The 22,297-nt window shown below is 31.4% G+C and overlaps 1 protein-coding gene across 1 annotated transcript in view; it reads right to left on the bottom strand.

The window, feature by feature from the left end:
* LOC142319271 (uncharacterized) overlaps positions 1-22,297 on the bottom strand; it is a 138,399-nt gene that overhangs the window by 42,796 nt on the left and 73,306 nt on the right. The window contains exons 8-12 of the mRNA XM_075356350.1: positions 18,790-18,947; positions 14,172-14,426; positions 7,568-7,846; positions 6,317-6,469; positions 339-456 (exon numbers count right to left, since the gene is read on the bottom strand). Of these exons, the coding sequence (XP_075212465.1) occupies positions 339-456; positions 6,317-6,469; positions 7,568-7,846; positions 14,172-14,426; positions 18,790-18,947 (963 nt within the window). The remainder of the gene's footprint in view (positions 1-338; positions 457-6,316; positions 6,470-7,567; positions 7,847-14,171; positions 14,427-18,789; positions 18,948-22,297) is intronic.

The following is a 22,297-nucleotide window of genomic DNA, read 5'->3' as shown; positions in this document are numbered from 1 at the left end:
TTGAAAATTAAGAAAGATGTTTCTAAATCTCTTCTTAAACTGTAGAAGCAAAGTCTGAAATTATATAAAACTTTTCATTTTACAGATAACCAAGACATTTCATCTCAAATATACATTCTTTTTAATCCTGTCATAAGACAGAACTCATAAAAAATATTTCCTGATGAAACTGCAAACAAATTTAAAAAATTTATTTTATGACTTTTTCCCTATATTATTTGATAGGACGACACCAATACAATATTCAAATTTAGACTTTTAAAAAATGGCTTAATGCCATGGCTTTAATAATTCCAAAACTGTTTTTATTTAATATTTAAAGATTGCTTTTTCCTTACCAGTAAATGCAGGTTTAGTTTGCTGAGGATGAATCTGACGAGGATGAGGGTGTCTATTCATAATACCTCTTCTGAAATTAACCCCTCTCATAAACCTTGGGTGCTGTCCACGAGGTGCCTAAATGTATAATAAAACTGAAATTATAGTAGACCACAATAAATTACATCAGCTACATTAAAAATAAATAGTGTTTTACAAATTAATACTTAAATAAAATGACAGATAAAAGATAAAAACAGATACACAGAAGAAACAATCCTCTGAAACTTTTAATCATTTCATAAATAATTATCAAATAAAATGCAATGTACATAAATGCACTGTATACAAATAACCAATCTATGGAGCACATTACTACAATTCTACACAAGATCAACTATAAAATTACAAACAATTGCAGGCCGTATTTCAGCAATAAGAAAAGCAATTATGAATTAGGTAAAATTATAATTTAACAGTAATTAAAATTAAAAACACTACCTTAATAATAATTATTAACAAAATAATAAATTTAAAAACATTTTCTATTAGATTTGGAGACAAAAAAGGATATGAATGAATGAATGAAAACATATGGAATGAAAGACATCTGCAAGGAGCAAAGTTTTTTTTTTTGTCTTCAGTCATTTGACTGGTTTGATGCAGCTCTCCAAGATTCCCTATCTAGTGCTAGTCGTTTCACTTCAGTATACCCTCTACATCCTACATCCCTAACAATTTGTTTTACATATTCCAAACTTGGCCTGCCTACACAATTTTTTTCTTCTACCTGTCCTTCCAATATTAAAGCGACTATTCCAGGATGCCTTAGTATGTGGCCTATAAGTCTGTCTCTTCTTTTAACTATATTTTTCCAAATGCTTCTTTCTTCATCTATTTGCGGCAATACCTCTTCATTTGTCACTTTATCCACCCATCTGATTTTTAACATTCTCCTATAGCACCACATTTCAAAAGCTTCTAATCTTTTCTTCTCAGATACTCCGATTGTCCAAGTTTCACTTCCATATAAAGCGACACTCCAAACATATACTTTCAAAAATCTTTTCCTGACATTTAAATTAATTTTTGATGTAAACAAATTATATTTCTTATTGAAGGCTCGTTTCGCTTGTGCTATTCGGCATTTTATATCGCTCCTGCTTCGTCCATCTTTAGTAATTCTACTTCCCAAATAACAAAATTCTTCTACCTCCATAATCTTTTCTCCTCCTATTTTCACATTCAGTGGTCCATCTTTGTTATTTCTACTACATTTCATTACTTTTGTTATCTTCTTGTTTATTTTCATGCGATAGTTCTTGCGTAGGACTTCATCTACGCCGTTCATTGTTTCTTCTAAATCCTTTTTATTCTCGGCTAGAATTACTATATCAACAGCAAATCGTAGCATCTTTATCTTTTCACCTTGTACCGTTACTCCGAATCTAAATTGTTCTTTAACATCATTAACTGCTAGATCCATGTAAAGATTAAAAAGTAACGGAGATAGGGAACATCCTTGTCGGACTCCCTTTCTTATTACGGCTTCTTTCTTATGTTCTTCAATTATTACTGTTGCTGTTTGGTTCCTGTACATGTTAGCAATTGTTCTTCTATCTCTGTATTTGAACCCTAACTTTTTTAAAATGCTGAACATTTTATTCCAGTCTTCGTTATCGAATGCCTTTTCTAGGTCTATAAACGCCAAGTATGTTAATTTGTTTTTCTTTAATCTTCCTTCTACTATTAATCTGAGGCCTAAAATTGCTTCCCTTGTCCCTATACTTTTCCTGAAACCAAATTGGTCTTCTCCTAACACTTCTTCCACTCTCCTCTCAATTCTTCTGTATAAAATTCTAGTTAAGATTTTTGATGCATGACTAGTTAAACTAATTGTTCTATATTCTTCACATTTATCTGCCCCTGCTTTCTTTGGTATCATAACTATAACACTTTTTTTGAAGTCTGACGGAAATTCCCCTTTTTCATAAATATTACACACCAGTTTGTATAATCTATCAATCGCTTCCTCACCTGCACTGCGCAGTAATTCTACAGGTATTCCGTCTATTCCAGGAGCCTTTCTGCCATTTACATCTTTTAATGCTCTCTTAAATTCAGAACTCAGTATTGTTTCTCCCATTTCATCTTCCTCAACTTCCTCTTCTTCCTCTATAACACCATTTTCTAATTCATTTCCTCCGTATAACTCTTCAATATATTCCACCCATCTATCAACTTTACCTTTCGTATTATATATTGGTGTACCATCTTTGTTTAACACATTATTAGATTTTAATTTATGTACCCCAAAATTTTCCTTAACTTTCCTGTATGATCCGTCTATTTTACCAATGTTCATTTCTCTTTCCACTTCTGAACACTTTTCTTTAATCCACTCTTCTTTCGCCAATTTGCACTTCCTATTTATAGCATTTCTTAATTGCCGATAGTTCCTTTTACTTTCTTCATCATTAGCATTCTTATATTTTCTACGTTCATCCATCAGCTGCAATATATCGTCTGAAACCCAAGGTTTTCTACCAGTTCTCTTTATTCCGCCTAAGTTTGCTTCTGCTGATTTAAGAATTTCCTTTTTAACATTCTCCCATTTTTCTTCTACATTTTCTACCTTATCTTTTTTACTCAGACCTCTTGCGATGTCCTCCTCGAAAATCTTCTTTACCTTCTCTTCATCAAGCTTCTCTAAATTCCACCGATTCATCTGACACCTATTCTTCTGGTTTTTAAACCCCAATCTACATTTCATTATCACCAAATTATGGTCGCTGTCAATGTCTGCTCCAGGGTAAGTTTTGCAGTCAACGGGTTGATTTCTAAATCTTTGCTTAACCATGATATAATCTATCTGATACCTTGCAGTATCGCCTGGCTTTTTCCAAGTGTATATTCTTCTATTATGATTTTTAAATTGGGTGTTGGCAATTACTAAATTATACTTTGTGCAAAACTCTTATAAGTCGGTCCCCTCTTTCATTCCTTTTGCCCAGCCCGTATTCACCCCACTATATTTCCTTCCTTGCCTTTTCCAATGCTTGCATTCCAATCTCCAACTATTATTAAATTGGAGCAAAGTTAGAAAATTTAAAAATAGAAATGAAAAATAATATAACAGGTGCAATTGGATTAAATGAAATGAGATGGTAAGGAAAAGTAAGCTCAACAATGATAATGAGCCAGAAAACAAGCAAGCATTCAAAAATTATTTTAAAAGAATACACCTAAAATCTAAAAATCAAGTAGACAATAAAACTAAAAGTGTTCAAAAGTGACAAAACCTTATGAGAAAATGAGTGTTACAATAGTAGTTGAAAGTGATCTCCATTATGCGATTCACATAATTGAATACAACATTGCATGCTCTTAAACACATACTGTAATAACTGTTGAGGAACTGCAGTGACACGTCATTAAATTTTGCTCTGTTATTCAGGAATGGTGTGAGGATGAGTTTTGTAAGCAGCATCTTTAATGTATCTCCACAAGAAAAAGTCAGTAGGGGATAAATCAGGAGACGGAGCGGGCTAAAACCCCTTTAAAATCACTTGTCCATGAAAAAAGTGATCCAAGGAAGTCATAGTGTTGTTGACTGTACGAGGCGTGACACTGTCCTGCTGAAACCACATATACTTTAAGCAGTCTGCAGGTACAGTGTTTACAAACTGTTGCACCATCTGTATGTAGTGCTCGCTGTTTACTGTGGCTTTGCCTGTATGACATCACACACCAAACACCCAGCTTTTTCCCGTGCAGCTGATGTGGATTTTCCTTACACCAAATGCATGAATTTTGTACATTCATGTACCCATGGAACCATGCCTCGTCAGAACAAAACCAGTCATCGACTTCTTCCCCATCTGAGTTATGGATAACATGAACCATCGAAAGAAAACTACATGCTTTCCAGTATCTGCAGGTAATAACTAGTGATCAACATGAATTCTGTACGGATACATTTTTAAACATTTGCGTAATGCCGTGTGGGCACTACCAACAGAGAGACCAGACTGGCTAGATAGGTGTCACACAGACTTCTTGGGATTAACAGAATACGCAGTTTGCACTTCAATCAACTTTTCTGGTGTTAGCACATTCGGTTGACCACTTTTGGCTGTATCTACCACATTCTCTGTCTCTTGGAACTTGTAATACAGCTGCTTGATGGAGGACTTGTTTGGTACATTCACATCATACTTTCTGTAAAGGCGTTCTAAGTCTGGGCATAATTGACATATCTAATGTACTGAGAGACAATGAATATCCTCTGCTGCATTGTGTAATCCATTTCTCCTCAATTAAACATGTAACAAAAGAAGGAAACTTTCTTCCATATGATTGCATCACTTTTTGATCACTCTGTATTTATACAGTAACTAATATTTATCTATGTTTACAAAATAAAAATAATAATACTAATGTAATGGGTACACATTAGTTAAGTCATGATGGGCAATTGAGTGAGTTGTTTCATTGGTTTGAACCATTTTTAAGCTAATTTACATATCTCTGAGATTGTATAAAACAGAAACTCTTCTTTTTTGGTTATCGGAAACTGTTATATAACAGTTTGTCAATTCTATTGACAATTTTTTAAGTGACCATATTTTTCCTACAATTATCTCGTGTCAGCATTTTACTTTATTTTTTAAATATATTAGTTCAAACCATCCTTTTCTTTTTAAATTTTCTACATCTGAGCATTTATCTGCACTCCATCTCTAGTACAGTACTGTCTTCCTCTTGAGTTTGTTAATTTTTTGTAGATTAATTTTTCCTTAATTTTTCTTAATTGGTCTTCTTTACATATTATTTTCCTGTAATTGTTTGTTTTGCAGATGGCATCTCTCTAATTTATTCAAGATATGTTTGTGCTGTCACCTTTGTATTTCTTCCCTTCAATACTTGAGCTAATGTCTCCCCTACTATCTATTGACCAATTATAGTTACTTTTTCCAGTTTCCAATTATTTACTTTCTTTGTTCTTTTAAAGCTCTTCAACAGTACTTCTATTTCTTTAGTCAGAAGTATACAAGCATTATTTATGTCCAGGCAACCCATGTACCGTTTTCATTTTATTTGTAAATCTTTCTTAGGATATTATTTAACCAACTTAATAAATTTTCCCTCCTGGTGATTTCCACGTGTAGAGTTCTCTTACGGTTTTTAAAAAAGTATTTGTTAAGAAAATTTTACTTTCCTTACCAAACTCAAGAATAAATCCCATTCAATTCCTAAAAGCCCTCACAATAAATCTTCAAATTACTAACTTTCTAACTTTTAATTATTGGTAACTATCTCTAAGGGCTTAAAAATGGATACACCACAATCCACGTGGTATACAAACTTAAGTTTCAAATCTAAATCACTCATTTAACATAGTTCCTCCAAATTTACTGTCTTAATAAACTAAAACTATGTATGGAGATCAACCTGGTCCTACAAAACCAGGAACAACTTTTTTTTTTAAAAACCCAACCCCACAAAGGTAAACTGCGATTCCCATTTTGGAAAACCAAATAATTCTAATTCTTTATTTTTCTAGCAGCCAGAAAGCAAAAACTGTGTTTAAAATTTTTTTAATTTTTATTCACTTATCACAATTTTTAATAATGAATCCTATAGGCTTAAAAAGTTTTAAACTCTAAAAATAATATATAAGTATTTACAAATTTTCAGGAGAACTAAATAATAAAATTCAGCATAGCTGTCGCTAAGAGAATACTTAGAAAAACTATACAGTCACATGTTTCGATAGTTAGTTTTTCAGTTCAGAAGAAGTTTGGTCACATAAAGTTAAAAGAAAGATAACAATCAATCAACTCAGAAAAGATGAGTACTCAACAAATTATACATGAAATTTTTAAGATCTTAAGAATGAATGCTCTCTTCTTCCATAATTTTTTCTTTAAAAAAATTCATTGTGCAATGAAAAACCATAGTACAGGTATTAATTCTAATCACAGTATAATTTCACCTGAGCATGTTGTAGCAGTGGTTGAGGTGTAACAGGTAATCTTTGTCCAGGATGAACGAAACGAACACCACTTTGCTGAGGTGGCTGATGCTGTATAGGTGGGGGTGCTGTTGCCCCTAGTAGAGGTACTATCCCCCTATTGATCCAATTATTCTGAAAAAATAATTTAAAATAAATTGCTAATATATAATATTATATGAATTAATCAAATTAATTAGAAATAAAAAACAGAAATCATCTTAATATCCTAATGAATAATTGGATATCTTAATGTCCACCTTTTTGAGTTTTAACTAAATAAAATGAGACGTTCTTATGTTTATTGATGGTGTATATGTTCATAACGAAATGTACTAAACACATCAGCACATTGCACACTGTTTTGCACAACCACTGTCTATGCTAGGATCATTTTGATAAAAATGTCCATTTATAAATGAACAGATAGTTTAGAAGTTTTATTTCAGACATCATTTCCAACAAGAAACTAGCAAAAATTCAGCTCTAGTCAAACTGAAATATGGTGGATGGTGCAGAGATGTAATTTCAGGCATGAATCCAACATGCTGGTCGATAACATGCAAAAAACCAAACTTTGTTTTTCACATTTCATTTTCCTTATGAATGAATCTTCATGAATTTAGAGGATATACCCCACATCATTGTAGAGGACAAAGAATATCTAATTACATTTCCTTGTTCAACTTTTGATCTTTCACATTGAATTCGTGGTGAAAAATACCATGAAAGTTAAAAAAATTTCAAATGTAACTATGCTCTTATTCCTGAATTGAGCAAACAGAATTTTTGAAAAAACCCAAAATTTACCTGAGATGGAATATTCATATATTTAATAGATTTAATATTTATTTAATATTATAATTATTATATATATTATATTATATATTATTATATATTTATATTATATTATATTTTTATTTTTATTTAATATTTAATAGATTTCCAGTCCAAGTACTGATACTTTATCTGCATACCATAAAAAAAAAAAAAATCTGTATATTGTTCAGAAAATTGTTACCTTGATCACATGTAATGATAAAGTCTCCCACAATAGTCTTCTTTAGACAACATTTTTCAGCTAACTCACACAACGTGAAGAATACTGTGCGTCACTTTCCAACTTCTGAATTGAAATATTCCATACACCTTCAGAATGGACTTAGCAGAGTCTATTATAAAGGGCACACAGAATATAAATATGAAAAAAAACATAATTTTAAAATTACATACCTGAGGTCTGAGATGCGGATGAGGATGAGGCGGTGGTATATTGTTATTAAACTGTTGACGATTGTTATTATAATGTGAAGGTAATTCACGACCATCTGTCATCTGAACAGTTATCTGTTGTGAATCATGTGAAAATTGTACTGTCCTGACAGGAGTACACTGAACAACACTACTGTCATCCACTCCAGGTGGTGGTGGTTGCGCAAGATGCTGTTGCTGGGGTTGTTGCTGATATTCATAAGGTGGCTGCTGATGGTGTGGTTGTGGTTGAGGATGATGCTAAAACATAAATTATATTAAACTAGCTGCCAATTAAACAAGGGCGTGCCAATGGCACGCCTCTGCAGCTAGACCCTGGCGGGCAGTATCTGAGAATGGGATTATTAGGTGGTTAGTGTCAGTGGATGGGTTACCCATTGGATGAAATTTTCAAGTGCCAAAAGAATTCTTCAGAGCGCTAGGACCAACCATTTATGAGATATTTGCGATTTTTATCTGAAAATTCAGATCCAGTTAAAAAGTACTAAATTTTCCCAAAACTTTGATACACACGAGGTGCTACCCAAAAGTTCGGGGAATTTTACCATAAAAATAAAATAGCTTACTGTAACTTATAATTTCCACTGTCTCCTTCAAGGTAATCCCCTTGGGCATTGATATAGTGATTCCAGCATTTTTCCCATGATTACATGCATCCCTGTAAGTCTGCAGGTGTAAGTGCTCGAAGCACATTCTGCGTTTCTTCCTGAATCTCCTCAATTGTGTTAAAATGACGGCCTTTCAATTGAAATTTTATTTTTGGAAAGAGAAAAAGTCGCATGGAGCGAGGTCATTTTTCAATTCACTACAGACAGCTATGCGATTTTGTTTCTGGTCGCTGTTCCACAGTCTCGGTACGAATTTTGCAGCAATGCGTCTCATGTTCAAATTGTCCGACAAGATGCGTTGCATGGACCCATATGACATTTGTACAATTGCACAAACATCATGGATTGTTTGTCTATGATCTGCAACAATAGCCTCTTGCACTTTCGCAATGTTTTCCAGAGTTGCGCTTGTTGATGGTCTTCCTGAACGCTCATCGTCGACTGTCGTTCGTCCATCTTTGAATCGTTTATACCACAAAAAGGTTTTACTTTTACTCATAGCATTGTCACCAAATGCTTCCACAAACATGCAATTGGTTTCTGCACCAGTTTTTTTAAGCATGAAGCAAAATTTGATGCAGGTTCTTTTCTCTTTAAAATCTGCCATTTAGAACTTTGCCGAAGCAGTAAAACACAACGTTACACAACCGCACAAAAGTCAACAATGCAGCCTCTTACTGTCACAGCCGTTGGAACACTGATTCACAAAGAGTACTGTTAGCCACATCTAGTGGCAGCAGGTCGTACCAGCAATGGTTCATGCGCGAAATAAAAATTCCTCAAACTTTTGGGTAACACCTCGTGTATATATATATATAGAGTATATTGATATATAGTAATATTTTTTTTTGTCTTCAGTCATTTGACTGGTTTGATGCAGCTCTCCAAGATTCCCTATCTAGTGCTAGTCGTTTCATTTCAGTATACCCTCTACATCCTACATCCCCAACAATTTGTTTTACATACTCCAAACGTGGCCTGCCTACACAATTTTTCCCTTCTACCTGTCCTTCCAATATTAAAGCGACTATTCCAGGATGCCTTAGTATGTGGCCTATAAGTCTGTCTCTTCTTTTAACTATATTTTTCCAAATGCTTCTTTCTTCATCTATTTGCCACAATACCTCTTCATTTGTCACTTTATCCACCCATCTGATTTTTAACTTTCTCCTATAGCACCACATTTCAAAAGCTTCTAATCTTTTCTTCTCAGATACTCCGATTGTCCAAGTTTCACTTCCATATAAAGCGACACTCCAAACATACACTTTCAAAAATCTTTTCCTGACATTTAAATTAATTTTTGATGTAAACAAATTATATTTCTTACTGAAGGCTCGTTTAGCTTGTGCTATTCGGCATTTTATATCGCTCCTGCTTCGTCCATCTTTAGTAATTTTACTTCCCAAATAACAAAATTCTTCTACCTCCATAATCTTTTCTCCTCTTATTTTCACATTCAGCGGTCCATCTTTGTTATTTCTACTACATTTCATTACTTCTGTTTTCTTCTTGTTTATTTTCATGCGATAGTTCTTGCTTAGGACTTCATCTATGCCGTTCATTGTTTCTTCTAAATTCTTTTTACTCTCGGCTAGAATTACTATATCATCAGCAAATCGTAGCATCTTTATCTTTTCACCTTGTACTGTTACTCCGAATCTAAATTGTTCTTTAACATCATTAACTGCTAGTTCCATGTAAAGATTAAAAAGTTAACGGAGATAGGGAACATCCTTGTCGGACTCCCTTTCTTATTAGGGCTTCTTTCTTATGTTCTTCAATTGTTATTGTTGCTGTTTGGTTCCTGTACATGTTAGCAATTTTTCTTCTATCTCTGTATTTGAACCCTAATTTTTTTAAAATGCTGAACATTTTATTCCAGTCTACGTTATCGAAAGCCTTTTCTAGGTCTATAAACGCCAAGTATGTTGGTTTGTTTTTCTTTAATCTTCCTTCTACTATTAATCTGAGGCCTAAAATTGCTTCCCTTGTCCCTATACTTTTCCTGAAACCAAATTGGTCTTCTCCTAACACTTCTTCCACTCTCCTCTCAATTCTTCTGTATAAAATTCTAGTTAAGATTTTTGATGCATGACTAGTTAAACTAATTGTTCTGTATTCTTCACATTTATCTGCCCCTGCTTTCTTTGGTATCATAACTATAACACTTTTTTTGAAGTCTGATGGAAATTCCCCATTTTCATAAATATTACACACCAGTTTGTATAATCTATCAATCGCTTCCTCACCTGCACTGCGCAGTAATTCTACAGGTATTCCGTCTATTCCAGGAGCCTTTCTGCCATTTAAATCTTTTAATGCTCTCTTAAATTCAGATCTCAGTATTGTTTCTCCCATTTCATCCTCCTCAACTTCCTCTATAACACCATTTTCTAATTCATTTCCTCCGTATAACTCTTCAATATATTCCACCCATCTATCGACTTTACCTTTCGTATTATATATTGGTGTACCATCTTTGTTTAACACATTATTAGATTTTAATTTATGTACCCCAAAATTTTCCTTAACTTTCCTGTATGCTCCGTCTATTTTACCAATGTTCATTTCTCTTTCCACTTCTGAACACTTTTCTTTAATCCATTCTTCTTTCACCAGTTTGCACTTCCTGTTTATAGAATTTCTTAATTTCCGATAGTTCCTTTTACTTTCTTCATCACTAGCATTCTTATATTTTCTACGTTCATCCATCAGCTGCAATATATCGTCTGAAACCCAAGGTTTTCTACCGGTTCTCTTTATTCCGCCTAAGTTTGCTTCTGCTGATTTAGGAATTTCCTTTTTAACATTCTCCCATTCTTCTTCTACAATGTCTACCTTATCTTTTTTACTCAGACCTCTTGCGATGTCCTCCTCAAAAATCTTCTTTACCTCCTCTTCCTCAAGCTTCTCTAAATTCCACCGATTCATCTGACACCTTTTCTTCAGGTTTTTAAATCCCAATTTACATTTCATTATCACCAAATTATGGTCGCTATTAATGTCTGCTCCAGGGTGAGTTTTGCAGTCAACGAGTTGATTCCTAATCTTTGCTTAACCATGATATAATCTATCTGATACCTTCCAGTATCGCCTGGCTTTTTCCAAGTGTATATTCTTCTATTATTCAATAATATAGTAATATAGCAAGTATATATCTGACCACCATGAGACATATACTAACGAATCGAGATTTTCTACTAGTGATCGGTACATTCCAGTGCTAAGCTAAGAGGGGGCACATGGAGACACACATACAAATGCCATTTAGTAGAGTAGGATAGTGAATTAATACTAAAATATCAGTATTACAAAATAACTACACAGGTTTTCAGTAGAAAATGTTTTTTCAATATTCACAAATACCATTCACCTACTACTCAAAATGGAATTAACTATTTGATAAAGTGGATATGATAAAGTAAAGTACAATAAAAATAATAAATTTGTTTTAATTGCAGTACAAGTTTCTGAACTTAAAATTATGATTACAAATAATTAAAAATACAGTAATTCAAATTACTGTATTATACAGTGTTAATGATTTAGTAGTGCTCAATGCAAAACTAATAGTCATTTTTTTTATTTAACTTTGTTAAATTCTAAACTATACTATTAAGGTATATTTATTCACATGATTTATATCAAACCCATACATCACAGAAGTATAATAAATTGCAGATATAAAATGTTTTGTCATAATAAAAACAACAATGACAAAATATAAAATCATTGTTGTTGTTGCTATTTTCATAACAGGTTTCCTCATTTTTGTAATATCATGAATTTATTATTAATGTTAAATTTTTATTCTATTTATTACAAATTATATTTATGCAATATATTCATATTTATTGTGTTTATGTCACATAAAACTTGCTAAGAATGAAAAATTATTTGACAGTAAATCCAAACTTTCTCCAAACTTAATCCTTAATTTTTACTGTCATATTCAATACTAATCCAATACAAAACAGTAGGTGATAAAATATAACTGGCAACCATAAATGTTCTCCATAACCTAATCTAATATAAAATGCTAATCTGGAAGCTAACACACAGCTAATTGTGGGTATAAAAATCTATCTTTATTAATTCTAATTAAGTGAAAATTAAATGACGTTGAATAATAAAGTAATGAAATTGATTTTTTTTCGGTGTGAGTTGGAAACCCTTCAACACACAGATACACTATCTTTAACTGATCCTCCCGCGACTATAAACCAAAGTGGCAATTTCAGTAGTGGTGTAATAAGTGAAGATGTGTTTTCTTTCTTGTCGTGGAAATGAAATAGAAAATATGGACAACAGTATGCCATTTCTTTTTAGGTTAAACTCTGTGAGAATACCATGACAACTTACAGTATGCTTCAGAAGGCTTTTGTAAATTATGTTGGGTCAAGAAGAGAAGTTTTTCATTGGCATAAAATGTTTTCTGAAGGCAGAATAACTGCTGATCAATAATGCAATGGGCAACCTTCAGCCTCAGACAGAGGTCAACACATCCAAGGTGCATTAAATCGTATGATTTGATCAAAGATTGATAGTGAAAATATTGCAGAAAAAGTTAGCATCAATTAGGAAAATGTTCATTTACAAATAACTGAAGATCTAAGAATGAGAAAAAAATGGTACCCGAAAATCTCAGAGCAACAATGAAACTAAGAGAAAATGTGACAGCTGATCGATCATCAGGCAAAAAGTAACTACTCTGAAGGAGATTGCAGTTGACAAAAAACATAAGTAAATTTTTTTCAAATCAGTTTCATTTCTTTATTGTACAACCTCATATGTTGTACAAATGAGGATATTGAGAAAAACTATTCCTTTTGAGGATGTTTGATGTAAGAATAAATTTTATTCAAGTTAATAATAAAATAATAAATAAGAAGCTAATATTAAAATCATAAATATAATTTTTAATAAATAATTTTTTTAACATTTGTAGATGATATGTAAAATCATACTGTAATACCATGCAAAAACATGTAAAATCATACCACGTCAAAAACAATTATGAGTTCATCTGAAAAATTATTCAAAGATTAACAGCCTGGCCTCTACACAAACAAAAACTGGAATATACAGAATTCAAACAAATTCCCAATACCTAACTTCAAATTTTAACATTATGCTTACAATTTGTATTACTCTTTCTACAGAAATATCAGAATATTTAATGATCTGCTTTGTTAAAGTTAGTGAATACAATAGCAGTAACACTTATTTTGGTATAATTAAAGACAATCATAAATTATTCTTTGTGAAGTAGATTTTAAAATTTTTATTTACTTTAATATCATTATAAATTATATACAAATTATATTTTAATATATTTTCTACAGCAATTTAACAGTTATCAATAAAGATAGACTTTTATAACACAAATCACATGCTGAACTTAATCACTGACATTACTAGTGGCTCACAATCTGAATTAATTAACAAACATTTTTTTTAATAAAAAATTATTCCAAAACTGGAAAGTAATCTCAGGCAATAGTATCTTGAAATTGAAGGATATGAATAAATATAGATAGCTGAAATTACAATCAGTAATTTCCCATAGATTGGCAAAGTAGAACAATGCCAAGTGTAGTTTAACTGCATTTTGTTGGCATTTATTAACAATGAATTAGTAGTAAATACTATTTTAAGTTAAAATATATAACTCATACACCAAAATGAAAAATGTTGTACTAAATAAATTTTAAAAGTCACGATTCATTTTCTACATGTAATAAACATGCTACCAAAAAATCTTTTGATAACTGTGATTCAGCCTCTTCTACAGTGGTATTGAAGTTAGCAATTGTGATGAAGTGATAAAACATTTCATATAAGAATAGATATCTTCTTTTTTAATTAAAGAGAAGATTTAATTAAAAATATTTCAGAAAAGCATTAAAATAAGCAAAAATTTATCTTAGTTTCATTCAATAATCATTAATCACCTGCATCATGTTCTGTTCGTAAGGAGGCTGTTGCGGGTACATAACATTATTTGCTGGAGGAGGTTGATGATAATATTGTTGGTGAGGACCAGAAAGTTGTGTCTGAGCATGGTGGACACCACTGTACTGTGGATCAAAATGAACTTGTGCTGGTGGTGGTAGTCCTTCATTTCTAACCCATGGTGCTGGTGGTGGTGGTTGCTGTTGAGGTAGGTGCGGTTGTGAATGTAAAGATTCATGTGGTGGCAGAGTTGGCTGAAACATTCATTACAGATGATGTAACAAAAAGTTAACACTACAAATAAGTAAAAGTTAAAATTTCTGGAACAGAAGCCTGTTATTTGCTTGTGTGGATTTATTTTCCAAACAAGTCTTAGCAACATTTTGACTTTAGAAAAACCCCTTCAAATTTTGTTATACATAATAGTTTATTACATTGAACAAGAAAAAAAATGCTGCGCTAGATTTAATATTTTACATTAATAATGGAATAATAGGTTTTTTGAATATACTAACTGCTGCAGCTGGACTTTAACCAAGAGGATCATTTGGAGTGGAAAATACTGTGTTTATAAAAATCATTTAATTTCAATTTATTATAAAAGTATTTATAACAAAGTTAATCTTTTATTTGTTTTGATTTTATCTTGTAATTTATATATATATCATTCAAAAGCTTTTTTTTACATTATCACATTTCTTATACATAACTAAAAAAAAGAAATCATTGGTATTCCTGAAGTCAGTTGTCGATAAAAATGATGTACTTTTTGAACTGGATGCAGGTGAAAGATGGAAAGAAATAGATTGAAGTACTGTAAAATGGAGAAGTAGCAAATACAAAAGAAGTACAAATAATAGAAAATATTTGGAAGATGAAAAGAACATAGATAGACATGCTAGAGCTGCCACTACCAAAAGAAGAGTTCAACTAACTATGTCCTTAATAGCCTAGATAATAAAGCAACATACAACATAAAATAATAAAGGAACATACAACATCCTAGCAGAAATATTAAAAAAACTAGGTAAGAAAGCAAAGGAGTATTTGCATAATTTTCTTAAGATTGTTATGAAAAAGGAACAGTACCATCAAATTTATTGAACAGAGGAACTGTTGCAGTTCCCAAAAAAGGAAATGCATTGGACTGTAATAACTGCAGAACCATCTCCCTGCTATCCCATACTTCAAAATTATATTAAATATAGTAAAAAACAGAATAAAAAAGAAAACCAAGACCAATCTGGGAGAAGACCAATTTGGGTTCAGACCTGGAAGAACCAGAGGTGATATTAGCAATATGAATGATTTTAGGAAGGGGAGTATAAGTTAACAGAAAGTCATACTTGACTTGGAAAAAGTCTTTGATAAAGTTAATTGGGAACTATATTACACGTAATGAGGAAAATCAAACTTGACTGGAAGGATAGAAGATTGATACTAAACTTGTATAAATTAAATAAGCTGAAAATAATAGAAACAAAAAAGAAGCCAAAATAAGAAGGGGAATAAGATTAGAATGGCCTCTATCTCCCAAATTTTTTAAATTTATTTATTGAAAAGGCTATGTCAGGAATAAAAGAAAAAACCAAAGAAATCAAAATCACTATATGCTTTGCAGATGACATAATAATTTGCCAACTCGCCAAAATTAATAGAAAGTATAATAAAAACTTTATCTAAAATCCTAAAAAAAAAATTAATAACAAGAGAACAAGAACTATGGTGATAGGAAAAAGAAAGAGATTTGAATAGTTGATATTAAGCTGGATGATATAGTCTGTCAGGTGATTTACTTGATGGTACTTAAAACACATGATGGTACTTCCCAAAAAAAAAATCATGAATGACAATAAATGTGGGACATATATAAAAAGAAGAGTAGCCATGACAAAGTAGGTCTTTCAAAATAGAAAAAATTACTGATAAACAACCATATGGGTCTGGAGATAAGGAAAAGGTTTGCTAAAACTTTTGTGTGGAGCTTCAAACTCATGGATGTGAGACATGGAGACTTGGTAAGGCAGAAAAGAAAAAGCTGGAGGCAATGGAAATGTAGATAATGAGGAAAATGACATGAACAAGTGGGATGGATAGAAAAAAATAATAAACATGTGCTAGAAGAAGTAAATGAAGATAGATCATTTATAGAGGTTATTGGAAGAGGAAAAGCAAAATTGATAGGACACACAATACAAAATTATGATTTTTTGATAAATACATTTAAAGGAAGGTACTGGGGAAGAAGTCAAGAGAAGCATTCTTAGAAGTGTTAAAAAAGAGATGGGCTTTGAAATGTACGACGATTTAAACAAGAGAACAGAAAGAGAGACATGACTAACACAAGATATGGCCTTTAGTATATGATGATGATTTATTTATTTGAAATATAATAAAATGATTGAGTAACATTGTCATTGTTAATGACATTGTAATTCTAAGAATGTGAGATTGGAAATGACCGATTCTGACTTCAGTGATATAACAGATTTTTATTTTGAATTGGGTGATAATTCTCTTTCTCTTCTGAAGAGAAAGATGTTGTTCTGAAAGATGTATAATTAATAATAATGTTAACAAAAAGTTAATCTACAACTGAGTCAAAATGATGAATTCTAAGGTACAGGTTATACTTATTATCTCCTGAATTCTGTTTATTTTTTCATATAGAAAGAAATTTGCACTATTAATGAAAATAATCTAAAATTACACAGTGGAGTAATCTATTAATATATAAACGTTACACTAATTCCATTTTTTCTACTGTATTCTATTGTATTGAAATGTGTATTTAAAGCTAATCTTTGTAGTTTTTTTTTTAATTTTTTACAAAGATGTTAAAGCAAAATGGAGTAGATCAAAGCCATAGACCATGTACATAACAATACAGAAATGTATTAAACTGAATGTCAAGCATATTAAGGGCACACAGAGGACCTTGTTATAATCAGACTACCATTTGTTTTGGTCTTTACAGAACTCTCTTCAGAGAATAAAGTTTGTTTCAAAAGAAGCCTATGAAAATAAATCATTTATCATAGTTTTTCATCCAGAAAACACAGAAGTTCTTCAACTACATAATTATGATTTTACCTCAAAAATGGCATAAAGTGGTAGATTGCAACAGCACATAATTTGTTTAATAAGCTTCATTTTAAATAAAAAAAAACCTTGTTTTACTTTTGCATAAAAACACACAGAAACTTTTTCCCCATTTTTTAAATATATTTCCTTTTTCTCTCTATTATTATATTATTAAATAAAATAGAAGAAAGATTTAACCTTTTCTTTAGTTCATTATTTTTCTTACCAATTTGTTAATGGTTTAAAATTTTTTTTAAATAAATAATTGATAGTACTGTCTAAGGTTGAATTTCTAATTAATTCATAAGTATTAACAATTTTTACATGAACGTAAAACAGTTTTAATTATTAGAGTTTTAATACAGATTAATTACTTAATCTTTATTTGCCTTCATTTTTTACTTTTATTATTTATTTACATCTATTTATGAAAAATTAAATTGCTCTGTTTTATAATTTTGGGTTTCAGCATGTTATAACATGTAAATGAAAATAAATAACTTATTTGAACTGCAAACACAAAGGGTCAGATATGAGACACCAACTAAAACACATTTATCTTGATACATTTAATGAGAAAAAGAACCAGAAAAGTATACAAAGAAATATCAAAAGAGCGTTCCAAAATGTTATTGACTGAGCTGCAAAAATAAAATAATGTACTGCAATGAACTTTTATGAGAAGTTCATAACAAATACATTTAATTTTATACACCGAAGGAGAAAAAGGGCAGAAAAATACATCTAAAAATTTCCAGCAGAACCGAAAAAGTATAAAAAAAAAAACAATACCTTAATTAGCTAGCTGTCTAATAGTTGTATTTTTTGTTGTAATTTTATTTCATATTTCTTTGCTTTACAATTAAAATCTTGGTAGGTTTCATACTACACATTCTAGATGGGCATATTCCAAAAAATGGAATTCAAGGAAGTCCTATACATAACGTTGTTCTAACCAAAACAAATATGGAGAGCAACTTTATGCAGTGGAAGTTTCTTATTCCAGTTTTATTGTTTCCAACCAAATTATTTTGAGAACAACAGCTACAGGAGGAATTTGCAAAAAAAAAGAAAAATATCTTATACCAAGTAAGTAAAACATAAAAGCATGATTCATGATTAAACTGTCTTGGACGACTCGCACAAAGATTTTACTTTAGTTTTGATAATGAAAATAACACTCGTGCCATTGACGCTGTAAGCTGGTCCAAACACAACTTTACATAGATATGCAGTCTACTAACCACATATTCCTTAAATGTTCTGGTAAAACAGAGCTAATTTCACAGTTTTTTTAATTTTAATTAGTGAACCAAATAAAAACTTTACATTCTGTGATTTATATTGAACATAAAAATTATTTATTAAAAATACAAACAATCTTTGCAAAACTAAACTTACAAGGTGAGTGAAGAAAAATACACAATTATTTTTATATAGTCATTTTCCCTAGAAAAACAATAAACTTGCTGATTTCTTATTAATGTTTCAAGTCTAAAAAATTATTTTAATATAACAATATTTCCTACTAACCTGATGATATATCTGAGGTGGTCCTGGTGGTGGCTGTGTTTGTACCTGCGGTGGAGGCGGTCCATAATGTTGTGATTGAGTATTATGATGAACTAATGAAGGATCATAAGGAGATTGTTGTACTTGTTGCACCTGATTTTCCCAAGGAGAGGGAGGAACTGAAACATATTAATATTATTTTTAGCACTGTGTTAACAAAACTGCTAGACTGACTTCAGAAGACACAAAAAGATTAAACATAATTTATCAGACTTAAAAAGGAATTATGTTTCTGCAGAAAATTTTACATTACAGTACCTCTTAAAATACATCACGGTTGCTCTTTTTTCTTTATTAAATTGCTATTACAGGGTATGGCAGTGGAATACGACATTTTTCATACTGATTTTATGAGTGAAGTAGATGTAATATACATAAAAACAATTATTTAAGAAGTTATTTCGAATTTATTCAATTTCATTTACTTTAAAAACTATACTTTTAAAATGACCTGACACAGAATGGAATTCTTGTCATGTCTAAAAATTTGTCTAACTCTTTTTAACAATGCATTATCAATTCATGAAATATCTTGAATAAATCTTCAGTAGTACACAACATATTTACAAACATTTTGGATTTCAGTTATCCCCAAAAGAAACAATCTGCAGCAGTTAGATCAGGAGATGTAGAAAGCCAATTTACAAATTGGCTTCAACTCCAAAATGGGAAATAAGGCATCCAGAAAACATGTCTCTTAGAACTGTCATTGTTTCTCAAGCAGTAGGTACCATGGTACCATCCTGTTGGAGCCAAATTTCTCCAAGAATCTCATACGGCATCTCTTATCACTGTAAGAATTTCTTGGAAATGCTAAAAAATAATGGTTACTGTGATCATCTTCTTCAAAAAGTACACATTAATAATTCCAAATGAAGATACCCCAACCTTACAGTAACTCTGGCATTATGTAGCAGTTGTGCATGCACTTGCCTTGAATTTTTGTTGTTTCAGAAGTAGAAATCTTGTTTATTAACCTTACTATGAAGATAAAAATGTGCCTCATCTGTTGTTACTAATCTACTTAAAATTTCAGTAGTCAAAATTTTATTAAACTGAGTACAGAATTCTAATAGCACTTCTTTATCTATATCGAAAAGTTTATGAACAAATAGAAATTTTTTCTTTGGTGAACTCTGAGATCACAGTGTAGAATGTGTCAAACACTTCTGCTTGGTACGTTTAAAGAAGCTGATTGATATCTTCAAGAACAAGTTGAACTTTTAATAATTTCTACCCTAACACTCAACATTTTCTGGAGTACATACTGTTCATGTACTACAACCAACAACAAATTGATCACAAACATTACCAATGTTATTCCACTTTTCAACCCATATCAAAATAGCATTTTGTGAAGGAATTCTTCCAGTTCAACTTATTAAATTCATTCCAATAATATCTTCCAGGCACGATTACTGATTTCCAATATAATGTATTCACACCGAATACTTGTTCTTACACCAACTAATTGTCTATATTGCTTACCATATGGCAATGAACACAAAGTAAATGACTAAGCGGTTCTGTCAAGTAACACATTTCCCCCTACCACTCTTAGAGTTAGCTCCTTCCGCTTGTTGAAAATTATCACACTGGCATTGCTGCCATTAGTATACATATTGTCCTTATAACAGGACAATGTGTATACTAATTAAGAGTCTATATTTGTGCTTCAAAAGAAAGTTATCCATATAATTTTTAACTTAACACTTTTAAGATCATGGTCTACAATATCAGACTCCCAATACAGTAACAATGATTTTTTTTTGGAATAAATTCATAATTCCTAAATTAATAGAAACAATACAGAAAAAAGTGAACAAGCAATTTAAGAATTTTTATCTTTAATATAGACTGAAATAGGTGAAATCAGCAAAATTTGTCAGCTACGTCAGGCAAAATGAAACAAATAATCTAAAATTAATTAGTTCAGTTTCTTTTTTAACAGGTTTGGAGTGGGGCCTTGAGTACCAATCTAGTACACAGGTAACTGAAAAATATTGCTGATTTTGAAATTTATTTTTGGTACTTAATTTTTAAATTGTTTACTTGCAATAACATTTTTGTGGTTGAGTAACGTTAGTAATAACAGTATTTTAGCTTAGCGTGGACATTTTTGCCTGGTATAATTGTTAAGTTGGCAATGGTTTTAGGTTATGATAGAGTTAATTAGCCTAACTGTTGACAGTGGTTACACTTGATCACACTAGTTCTAAATACTGAAAATGGGAGATGATAATGATCAATACATTCTTAAGTTATTGGAAGACAGTCTTAGAAGTTCAAAAGGTTTAGATTGCAATAGTGACAATTTACTTGAGTTATTTGATAATGATAATAAAATCTCCTTCTGATGCTTAGCAATCAATGGAAAACTGTAGATTTAATTTTTAATGTGTATCCCTACAATTCAAGCAATACAGAGGTAGGAATCAATCCAAATATTATTGAGACAATGGGTGGCTGTTCCCCTATAAACTTTTATTTGTTGTTTTTTGATGAGGAAGTCTTATCTGTTCTACTAACAAATCTGTGGTTCCTTTTTTAGGACTAGTATTTCGACAATACTTAAAAAATAAACGCCATAGATGTGGTGTTAAAATTTTCACCTAGTGTTGAAGAAGGTTATCCTGACATATAAAATATATACTAGAAAAAAGAAAGAGCCAACAAAGAACGTTTCTACTAAAGTAGTTATGTGACTAATGCAACCTTACCTAAATTTTGGCCGCACTGCATATACGAACAATTGGTATATTAGTATCAATCTGGCAAGATCTCTTGGTGAAAGCAAAACCAACCTAGCTGGAAGCTTACAAAAAAATTTAAAAGATATCACAAAAGACGTTGTCAAAGCCAAATTGAAGAAAGGGATTTTGGCAAAAAAGAATGACAAATAATGGCTTTGATGCTCTTGATAAAGCATAGTGATCAAATGCAGAAGGTTGATGAAAAACATATCAACTATTGACTATAAGAGAGCCAAATCATACATTGATTACACTGATCAAATGGGCTCTTATGGAATACCGCTTTGAAGATCAATGAAGTGGTATAGGAAAATCACTAGATCTTCTGCTAAAAGCTTCAGTAGTAAATGCTTTATTTCTATTCAAAAGTGGTATTGGAAAAAGTATTCAATAAAAATGACTAAATTCAAAGTAAGCCTCTTTAGAGAACTTAAGAAAAAAATTGCTAATACAAGCTGCTGCTTGCCAACACCAGCAGCAGAGCATGTATTGGTAAAACAACAAGCGAAGTAAGTGTTCAAGAATCATACTGCAAGGTTGGAGGGAGAGAATTAGCTCAGAAAAAACGAAAAAGGTTTACACCAAATGTCTCCAGTGTGAACCACACCTATGCATAGAATGTTTTTACCTTCAGCATCCATCCAAAGCAAAATAATTGGCCTATGTAGACTTTAGAGCCACTTTGAAGATGTTTTTCGCTTTTTATACACATAGCA

The sequence above is a fragment of the Lycorma delicatula genome, chromosome 2 (assembly GCF_047948215.1).
Source record: "Lycorma delicatula isolate Av1 chromosome 2, ASM4794821v1, whole genome shotgun sequence".
Lineage (NCBI taxonomy): Eukaryota > Metazoa > Arthropoda > Insecta > Hemiptera > Fulgoridae > Lycorma > Lycorma delicatula.
This window is presented reverse-complemented; position numbering and strand designations above follow the sequence as displayed.